At 45.1% G+C, this 11,016-nt stretch overlaps 1 protein-coding gene across 1 annotated transcript; it reads left to right on the plus strand.

The window, feature by feature from the left end:
• The first annotated feature begins 8,334 nt into the window (after positions 1-8,334).
• LOC123064875 (RING-H2 finger protein ATL2-like) lies at positions 8,335-9,287 on the plus strand. The gene has a single exon (XM_044488274.1). The coding sequence runs from the start codon at positions 8,434-8,436 to the stop codon at positions 9,070-9,072; it is 639 nt and encodes a 212-aa protein (XP_044344209.1). The 5' UTR covers positions 8,335-8,433; the 3' UTR covers positions 9,073-9,287.
• The last annotated feature ends 1,729 nt before the right edge of the window (positions 9,288-11,016 follow it).

The following is an 11,016-nucleotide window of genomic DNA, read 5'->3' on the forward strand; positions in this document are numbered from 1 at the left end:
AGAAGGATAGCTGAGGTGGCGCGAGAAACGAGGAGATAAAGTATATTATCCAGCGGCCCAGACGCCTCGATTCTCGGGATGGTCAGTAAAGGCAAAGATCTGTTGGAGGATATGACGGAGTAAAAATAAGTTTTATTGAAGATGACGTCACGGTGATTTAACCCGGATCCAGATGATGATGTCACGGCGGGTTAAACTTTTCACGCGAGACAAAAGACTGAAGGCAAGTTCCATAAGGTATTTTAAGATTGACATGAACAGGTTCAAATCAATCTGGGGCCTAATGTTGGGGATATAACTATTTGTGTAAGCCGCCCAGGAGGGGCCGGGTTACGCAAAGAAGACTCACCAGAAAGAAGCCCAAGACTAAAGCATGAAGATGGCGGTTCATAGAGGGCTTAAGGCCCACGGGCGACTTACGGCCCGTTGTAGTAAACCGCCACAGTAATATGACTTGTATCATAAGGTAGAGTTAACTAGTCACCGAGCCAGACACTGTTTATAAGCCGGCCGGGACTCTGTAAGCCGGAGGGCGTCAACCCGTGTATATAAGGGGACGACCTGCTGGCGGTAGGAAAGGGAGAACAACTGATCGAGAGCCGGGCATAGCGTATCTCGCTCCCTGGTCATCGAAACATCAATACCAACCCAACTAGACATAGGCCTTACCTTCACCGTAAGGGGCCGAACTAGTATAAAACCTTCTCGTGTCCCTTGTCCCGATTAACCCCTTCAAGCTTCCTAGTTGTGATGGCTCCACAACTAATTCCTTTCACGAGGACATCTGACGTGACAATTCCACGACATGATGCCTATATAATGATCATTGCCTGGATATCGTCATGATTATTTGAAGTTCTATCAATTGCCCAACAGTAATTTGTTTACCCATCGAATGTTATTTTTCTCGAGAGAAGCCACTAGTAAAATCTATAGCCCTCGGGTCTCTTCTTAATCATATTTGCCTTCGAGATCTATTTTTTATTTGCTTTTATTTTCAGATATGTTAATCCAAAAATACAAAAATACCTTGCTGGAATTTTTAGTTATTTATTTTATCTTGCTTTCCCGCGAGATCTATTTATCCAATCTACTACAGTTTTATCTATGTTTTTACCTGTGAGGGATTGACAACCCTCTCTTACGTCGGGTTGCAAGTATTTGTTCTTTGTGTGCAGGAGCTGTTTACGTGGTGTTGCGTGGTTCTCCTACTGGTTCGATAACCTTGGTCTCATCACTGAGGGAAATACCTACTATTGTTGTGTTGCATCATCCCTTCCTCTTTGGGGAAATGCCGACGTAGTTCAAGAAAACATCAGTGCCAAGGTACTTCCTCTGTGACTGCCGGAGTAGAGGAAGGTTTGGGAAGTTGGGGATGCGATGGGCGGGGGCGCATTGGTGGGGCTGCAATGGCTTGAGGAGGCCCCTCTTGAAGATGCGCGACTCACAAATCAACTTGTCCTCGTCTTTGGTGTATGATTCCATGTGAATGCTTTGCCTCCTATTTTGTGCATTGGCATTGAGGGTGTGCTCATCAAGAAACAATGGCTCATGCACATTGTCTATGCCATCTTCTTCCTCTTTGCAATAAATGTCTTCATGCCATATATAATTTTGGCTGTCGGGCTCTCCTTGGTTGTCGTGGCTGCCAATATGCTCGACACGATCATCTTGGTTGTGGCCGTCTTGGCGTTGGGTATCGTCGGGATTGAAGGCTTGTCCATGGCCCTCGGGGTGGAAGGCTTGGCCACGGCCCTCGTAGATGACCTTCTCCATGAAATCTTTGAAGTAGGTCGGGTCATCTTGTGCCGGCGTTGGGTTGGGCGTTCTGTCGAACAGGTTGCGGGTGTCGGGAAGGTTGGCCGTTGGAATCGCCCGTGGCCAGTGCGTCCTGGTGGCCAACTAGCCGACGCCGGACCCATGCGTGGCGTTGAGGTCGATGCTGTCCATGGTGGTGGGGGTGGCCGTCGCGATCACGCTAGCGTCTGGCGACATGGAGAAGCGGGTCACACCATGGTCGTGCTTCGGGTGGAGACCACCCATCTGCGGTTTTGTGGAGCAACTCGACTACTGGCCCTATGGAAGGAGAATGGCTGACGAGCATGTGCTCGCCGTGGCTATGGCGGCGGCCGTGAGGATGGCGGGTGCGGGTCGGCTAAACCCTAGCATGAGGAGGGTATGCTGCGTTGCTGCCCGCTTGGTCTTGGCGATGAGGGCTTCGTTATCCTCAGAGACGGCCTTGTGTTGCACGGCGGTGACGTCATGGGCAGCCTGGCGACAGTTTTCCTCTCCGCCGCAGCGGCCCTCGAACCAGCCCTCTTGGTCGTTTGTCGGGCGAGCTCCTCCGGCGAGAGCACCTTCTTGCGTTTCTTCTTCTTCAGGGCCGCTGGAAGGGCGACAGTGGCCATGGAAGGAGTGGGAGGTGGGAGGGTTTTTGGGAGAGAAAGGGGAAATGAGAATGTTATGTCCCCGACGGGCGGACCAGTCGAAGGGCAAGGGCGCGTGTCGCGCGTGTCCGCATTTTGTCTATTTTGGCGCAAATGCGGCCCAAATTTGGGCTGGAAATGTGTCATGGATGGATAGAAAAAGGATGTCCATCCATTCGCGGGGTCGCGTTGGGCCACATTTTCTGTCCGTTTCGACCCAAACGGACAGGGACGGACCAAATGCGGTCGTGCGATGGAGTGTTGCTGAAAGGGTTGATTGCTGGATGTTAGTGTTGGTTCCTAGAGGTGGCTTATTCACATGTGGTCGTCTCGTCATGTTGCGCTCCTAGTTGGGGGTGGCTTTTAGATTCACTAGCAAAAGGTCCATGCATTGCAACGGGGAGAAAAAAAAATTCAAATGGCCATGACCATATTTTACTTCATCACCAAGATACACTATCACTCTCAATTTCCTGAAATCATGAATAATTATGAAATCATGAACAATTTTTAAACTCGTGCACATATTAAAAATCATGAACATGTTTACAAATTTTCGAACATTTTCTAAAATGAAGAACATTTTCTGAATTTATGAATATTTTATACTATTTGCAACATGTTTTAAAAATTGTTATCAAAAAAAATCTTGAATCACCGAACATTTCTAGAATTGGTGTACAATTTTTGGAAATTGGGGAACAACTTTTGAAATTCACGAACATTTTTTTCATTTGACATATGTTTTTTGATTTAAGAACATTTTTTGGAATGCATGATCATTTTTTGGATCATCTAACAATTTCTGAATGAATAAACTATATTGTAAGTCACAAACAGTTTTTGAATTATTAGGATATTTTTTTATCCATGAACATTTTCTGAATTGGCAAAAAAATAAATTTCATTAACATCTTTTAATACAAGAACCTTTTCAAAAATCAAGATCAATTTTTGATTTCCTGAACATTTGGTATCAAAATTCAAACATTTTTTGAATAAGAAAATATTTTTTGACAAAATCACGAACATTCGTTAATACACAAATATTTTATGGTTTCTAAAACATTTTATTTCAAAGTTCCAATTTTTTGAATTTTCGGAAATTTATTGAAATCCCAAAAGAATTAATGTAAAAAAACAGAAAAGGAGAAGGAAATGAAAATAAAAAAACGAAATTTAGAAAGCGCGCTGCCCGAACATGGGCCGGCCCAAATAGGCACGCCGTGTCTTCTCCCGACGTGTTGAGCGTAGTATAGGACGTCCCTACTGTATTGGCCCCAGATAGGGGACTACAATGTGTGATTTTTCTTTCTATCAATTATAGGTGACATTGGTGGATAATATTTTGTAACTTCATGGGCAATCTCCATGACGTACCACCAGAAACCAGAAGCAATAGCTCCTTAATTATTACTAGCAAAACGGCTTGTGCGTTGCAACGGGAGAAAAAAAATTAAAATCGCCAATGGCTATGACCATATTTTGCTCCATGACCGAGATACACTATCACTCTCATTATCTTGAAAACATGATTTTATTTTTGAATATCATGAACATATCTGAAACTGTGAACATTTGTCAAATTCTTGCACATTTTTACAGATTTCAAACATTGTATACTATTTCAAAAAAGTTAAATTGTGAATATTTTTAGGAAATTTGTTGGATAAATTTTGAAAATCACGAGCATTATTTTATTTAACAAATATTTTTTAAACTGCATGATCATTTTTGAATCGACAAAAAATTTGTGAACCAGTAAACTATTTTGTAAGTCACGAACAAAATTTGAAATTTGAGGATATTTTTCAGTTCATGAACATTTTTGTATTGACAAAATTTTGCTCAATTTCATTAATATTTTTTAATAGACGAACTCTTTTACAAAAGCATGAACCTTTTTTGCTTTCCCAAATATTTGTTTTCAAAATTGCGAATATTTCTTGAATATGTAGACATTTTTTACAAATACGAACATTTTCTGAATCTACAAACTTTTTGCATTATTAAATATTTGTTCGAAAAATCAATTTTTCAAAATTTTGGGAACTTTTTTAAGTCCTAACTTATTTGTAGAAAAAAAAGCAAAGACAGAAAACAAAAAACAAAAATAAAAACAAAATTTTAAAAAAGGCAACCCGGACATGGGCCGGCCCAAACAGGCACGCTGTGTTTTCTCCCAGCGTGATGAGCACAGTATAGAAGGTTCCTACTACATGGGCCGGCCCAGGCGGGGATTCCCCTACGTGAAGCGTGTTTTATCAGTTATAGGTGGCATCGGTGGGTAATATCTTACAATTTTTGGACAATTTCGGTGACGTACCACCGGAAGCAATAGCCCCTTTATTATGCAAAAAATCTCACCAAACCAGCCAACCCGAAAGTTAGACAGATATGGAGGAATCCTGATCCGGGAAGTGTAAAAATCAACGTGGATGCGTCGTTCCATGTTGATACATTGGCAAGACTTGTGGAGCCGTTGCGAGAGATGAACATGGGAACTTCATTGCAGCGGCGAGATGGGTTCTGCCTCATGTTATTTCGGTAGATTCCGCAGAAATAAATGCAATCAGGTATGGATTAATCCTTGCTGCTAATATTGAGTGCTCCAAAATTGCTATCGAATCAGACAACTTGAATGCTCTTGAGGTGGCTTCAAATCCAGAGGCATACATGGGAGGTGATGCTGCAGTTATAACCGAAGCAACAATCTTGGCGATGGAGTTTTCAGCTGTTAGCTTTGTTCGATGTTGTAGGGAAGCCAACCTCGTCGCCAATTGCTTGGTAAAACATTGCTTTAAATGTAGAGCTTCAGAATATTGGGACTCCTTTCCCCTGACTTTATTCTTCCAAAAATTATAAACGATATGGCCATTATTTGAGGAATAAAATCGCTGATGATTCCGAAAAAATAGCCCCTTTATTATTAACTAGCAAACATGCCTGTGCGTTGCAATAGGAGAAAAAAAAATATGTGCCCGCACCTAAAAAAATGTCTCCAAAAATAAACCATATAAGGAATACATGTTGCAAACGCCACAAGCAATTTTGGTGACGTACCGCTAGAAGCAATAACCCCTTTTCTCAATACGGAGACTCAAGAAGGAAAAAATGAATCTATTTTTCCACTTAGCGGTGGTATGGGGGAAATATCACCAACTTTAAGGGTAATTTTGATAACATAGAACCAGAACCAATAGTCACTTTATTATTATATATATACTACTCAAAGAGCATGTGCGTTGCAACAGGAGAAAAAAAAACACATGTTCCTAATCCAATAATCATGACTCAAGACCTCAATAGGTCCACGTTCATTATTTGAACATGACATCAATGCCCACATAACCAGAGCGCGTTTGAATGTGTCAATCCTGATGCATCTCTCTTTCTCGACATAATATCAGAAATTTGCTTTCTTTGCCCCTGGAAGGTTTTGTCGTCGCATGCATGTGTGGTTATAAATGGTTTCTTTCTTCTTTAATTTGGTTTTCTTGAGTTGTTCATTTTCGATCTGGATCTGCAGCGAGAAGAAATAAAGACTGATCGTGCACTTTTTGTTAAGGTTGCACCCAAAACAACATTTTAAAAATGTTTAAAAGGCAAAATAACATAATATTCAGATTCTACACATTTTTTAATCAAATTTCATATATAACGCATTAAAATTGGAGTTACGTTTTAAAAGAGATGACTATTTATTAAAAAACATATGATATAAACTGCGTGTTGAATTTAGGAAACAACAAGGGGCTCTTTACAAAATGCAAAATGTTTTTAGTTATCAAAAATTACAGGGGAGTTTCTGCAAAATGAAATGCTTTTGTCTGTTTATCATTTAAAATTGTATTGGGGCTTAATTACCAATAACTATAGGGGGTTTTCTGCAAAACGACATGATCGACGACCAAAGCCGGTCTTGCTTTGTTATTAACTAGCAAAAACGGCTCATGCATTGCAACTGGAGAAAAAAATATTATAATCTTCAATGTCCATGACCATATTTTGCTGCATCATCGAGATACACTATCATTCTCATTTTCGTGAAATTGTGAACAATTTTCAAAAATCATGAACATTTTTTAAACTCATGAACATATATAAAATTGTGAACACAAATTCGTGAACATATTTACAGATTTCTGAACATTGTCTAAAATAATGAAGATTATATACTATTTGTAAACCATTTTTTCTTAACTGTGAACATTTTCTAAGGCATTTTCCTTGAATAAACGAACATTTCTAGAGTCGAGAACATTTTTTTGGAAATTGGTGGAATGATTTTCTGAAATTCACGAACATGTTTTTAATTTAATGAACATGTTTTGAAATGCATGATCATTTTTGAACCACCGAACACTTTATGAATCAATAAAATATTTTGAAAGTCATGAACAGTTTTTCAATTGTTAAGATATTTTTCAGTTCATGAATATTTTTTCAATTGGTGAAATTTTATTCAATTTGATTAACCTTTTTTATTACACGGTCTTTTTTATAAAATCATAAGAAAAATTCATTTGCCAAGCATTTGTTTTCAAAATTGCGAACATAATTTGCAAACATTTTTTAAAAACCTGAAACATTTTGTGAATCTACAAACATTTATGAATTATTAAACCTTTTGTTTCAACATTCTTATTTTTTTAAAGAATTGGAACAATTTTTAAGTACCAAAATATTAAGAAAAACAAAGATGGAAAGGAAAACGAAATTTAAAAAACAGGCCGGCCCAAACAGGTGCGCTGTGTCTTTTCCCTGCGCGCAGAGTGCAGTATAGAATTCCTACTGCATGGGCCAGCCCAGGCGGGGATTCCTCTGTGTGAGAAGTGTTTTATCACTGGCATCGGTTGATAATATTTGACAACTTTGGGGGCAATTTTAGTGACGTGTCGCCAGAAGCAATAGCCCTTTATTATTACATATAGATAGATATAGATTAAGTGTAGATACAGGTAGTATATAGATAGATATATAAGGTATAGATAGATTAGGTACAGATATAGATATAGATTTTATTGCTATCTTTTTATCACAGGGGTTTCCCTGGTACTTTGTTCATCTTAGGTGTGGTGATATCAGGTTTTCGTCCCGTAACATATGTTCCTTGGTCGATCATCTATGAGGGGTTCCAAGGCCCAGCGACCGCTATTGCGCGGGCAGCCGTTCGAGCGGGCGAAGATAAAGACTATGAGAGCATCTCCAACAGATGCGCTAAATAAATCGTGCACTTAAGAAAAACGGCTATATAGCGCGCTCGACCAAAAGTAGCGCTCCAGCAAACGTGCTATAATCCTGCGTGCGGTAAACAAGGTTCAACACGCTGGGAAAGCTGCATCGCGCGCTGTGTATTTGATGCGCCCACTCGTGCGCGCTGCAAAATCTGAGCTGCTGCAGTGGGCCCTTTGGATTGGGGCCGTATTTTTGTGCATCTGAAAAACCTCTTCGTCGCACCCGCGCGTACAAATATTATTTTGACACTGCAAAAGAATTGTACCGCGCCGAGGAGAAATGCGTCCGTCGGAGATGCTCCGAGCAGCGAGTGTTTTCGGGGAACTTTCGTGCTGGTCCGAACCGTACAATCGACTCCAAAGTCTAGTCTCATGTGGCCTGCTGCTGCTGGCAACGGCCGCTGCCCGCTGCCTCCCAGAGTCCCAGTCCAGTCTCTAGTCTCATATCATAGTCGCTCTAAATCGTGGAATTCTTGGAAGTGCAAGCTCCAAAGTCAGTCGAGTCTCCCCAGCCGGCGTACCCCGCATGACCCGCCAGAATCATCTAACCAAAACCCCAAAGTACCCCTTGATCCAGCGCTTTCTGTCCCGGCATCAGCGAGGATATTTTCGTCATATTTTACATATATAAGTAACTGCACCAACACGCACGCACCACCAAGTCTCCTAAACGAGTGGAGCCGAGCGCGGTGTGCAGCTAAGCTAGCTACGGTCTTTCTTTTTTGCTGGGCGTGCAGTGCAGCTACGATCTACGTACCGTGGCCGTGGCCATGGGCGCGCACCCCGACGCCAAGGACGACCCGCGGTTCCCATGCCGCCGCCGAGCCTGCGTGCACCCACCAATTCCACCGAACACGCCGCCACAGGTGCCCAAGCCCAACACCAGTCGGCTGGTGGACGCGCCGTCGAGCTACGCCACGGCCGGCAAGGTCCTGTTCGTCGCGGCCGGGGCGTTCGCGGGCGTCCTCCTGGCCCTCATCGCCCTGCACCTCTACAACAGCGGCCGGCGCCAGCGCGCGCGAGATCGTCGCCGCCTCAACCGCAGCCTGGCCATCTACGTCGGCGACGCGGACGAGGAGGCGCCTTCGCCGCGGGGGCTCGACCCCGCGGTGCTCCGCGCGCTCCCCGTGGTCGCCGTGGCCGTCGGCGCCGGGGACTGCGCGGTCTGCCTCGCCGAGTTCGAGCGCGGCGAGGAGGCGCGCGCGCTGCCGCGGTGCGGCCACCGGTTCCACGTCGAGTGCATCGATGCCTGGTTCCGCGGGAACTCCACGTGCCCCCTGTGCCGCGCCGCCGTCGAGGCGCCGGACGACGCCGTGGCCCATCCCGAGGTGCGCGTCGATGTGGCGGCCGACGACGACGCCGCGGCCAAGGGCGGAGTGCCGGTGATAATCGGGCGGCACGGATCTTGACAAGACGAGGCGGGTCTTTCCTTCCGCCCGATCCGTTTCCTTCTGACGTGGATGCGAGGAAGCTTCCTTGCTCCTTCCGGCACAGATGTGCACCAGCGTCAAGGACCATCATCAATTTGGGGCGCATTTATTCCATCTGACTGAATATATTTTTGTTGGTGATGCTCGGTGTGGCTAATTTTCTAGTACAAATTTAGCACGTGGAATTTTTTTAAGGTGAATTTGGCGCACAGATAGTATTACACTAGAAGAAATGACGCGCTGCGACCCGGCGAAAACCCAAGGCCCAACCTCACAGCAACTCTAACAGACCTCGCAAAAAGCCCCGACCCGTAAAATAACCGTCAAAATGCGGGTCGGCGCGGAAAAATCCCGCCCGAATAGACCCCGCAAACGCGGCCGGCCCGCAAAAATTTTTGAGGGACGCAGTAAAAACTTGACCCCAACCCGCGAATACGCGGGTTTCCTTCCCGGCCCGTCAGTGCCCTGTATATAGCGGGAGCGATTGGTGGGGAGGACATTTGAGCCCGCGCTTTTCCCCACCAACCACCTCCCCTCTCCCCCTCGCCCCGCCGCTGGGTCGCCGCCCAAGATTCCGGTGAAAGTAGCCGGCTGGAGCACGCCGAAAGGCCGCCACACACACGAGGTTGCCCTCTGTCCCCCTTCCCATCCTGCGTCGGCGGGCCGGGAAGTTGCGGATCTGCGGCCCTTCATCGTGGGCAATCGGATTTGGCTTTTCCGGCCGCCGGTGGCTGTGCCAAGCGATGGAATGGTGGGGGAGCATCTCGCGCAGCCTCAGCAAAGTCGCACCGCCGCATGCAGGTGTGGGTTCGTCCTCTCGCCGCCGCCGGTTTGCGGGCATGGATTCGGTCGGTCGTCCGCCGGGCTCGGCGCTCGCGCAGAGGCTCTGTGGCTCGCCGATGCCGCTCATACAGTGCGACGACTGCACGCGGATAGTGCTACGGCTAACTTTGGGCACGCCGAAGCACCCCCGATGGGTGTTCTTCAAATGCAAAAAAGACGGGGTATGTGTTGTTTTCATTTGGCTCATTTCAACAGCTCATTCTTTGGTTCAATTGCGTTAGCTTATTTCGAACATCATCATGCGTGTAGGAAGACGGGTGCTCATTTTGTTTCTGGAATGCGAATACATTGATTTATTGATAGAAAAAAAACTTAATAGAAGTTCGTGGACTCCTTAGTACAATCGAAGGCAATGAAGGGGGAAGCAACGTCTACTTCTTTAGAATCAAAGAAGAAGAATGAAGATTGCAAGATCAAGAATCCACATATCAACAATGAGTGCATGGAGAAGATATTGCTTCAACTAGTGGAAGCATTTATGGAAGTTGGAAATCTTCTAAAATGCATAATTGTGGTTCTTGTTTTCTTTGGTCTTTCTATTCTAGCAAAGATTTGGTGATGTCCTACGTATCCAATGTTGTTGAAAAAGCAAAGAAATGCATTATGTTGTGTCAAACTGAGGTGCAAATTTAGGTTTTGCGGGCCGGGCGGAGCGGCGTCAGACCAGACCCCGCAAAGCCGACCCGTAAAAGAGGATATCCGGGGAAGATGCTCTTTTACGGGTCGGCTTTGCGGGGTCTGCCTCTGCGGCTGTTCGCGCCGGCCTGCACAACCGTTTTTCCGCGAACTGCAAACACGTTTTGCGGGTCGGGATGCGGGTTTTGCTAGAGATGCTCTTAGTTGGTGGTGCCATGGTGATGTGCTTCATTGCTCTATTATTGAATGTATTGTTTGGATGCCTCCTCTGCTGGTGGGCGTTGCCTCCCTTCCTGCGGTAGCGATTTTGGCCTTCAACCTGACATCCGCTTCTTCGAATTTTGCCCCGACGGCTTGGGGTTGCTCAGACTCGGCCAAGGCAAAATCCTTGCTTGATCTCTCGATGCCGGCAGCGGAGACACCCCCGGGTGCCGTCACCTTCTT

This window comes from Triticum aestivum, chromosome 3B, assembly GCF_018294505.1.
Source record: "Triticum aestivum cultivar Chinese Spring chromosome 3B, IWGSC CS RefSeq v2.1, whole genome shotgun sequence".
In the NCBI taxonomy this organism is placed as follows: Eukaryota; Viridiplantae; Streptophyta; class Magnoliopsida; order Poales; family Poaceae; genus Triticum; species Triticum aestivum.

What these genes read in the sequence shown, in the direction of transcription:
- LOC123064875 (XM_044488274.1), top strand. Translation starts at nt 8,434, where the DNA reads ATGGGCGCGCACCCCGACGCCAAGGACGACCCGCGGTTCCCATGCCGC.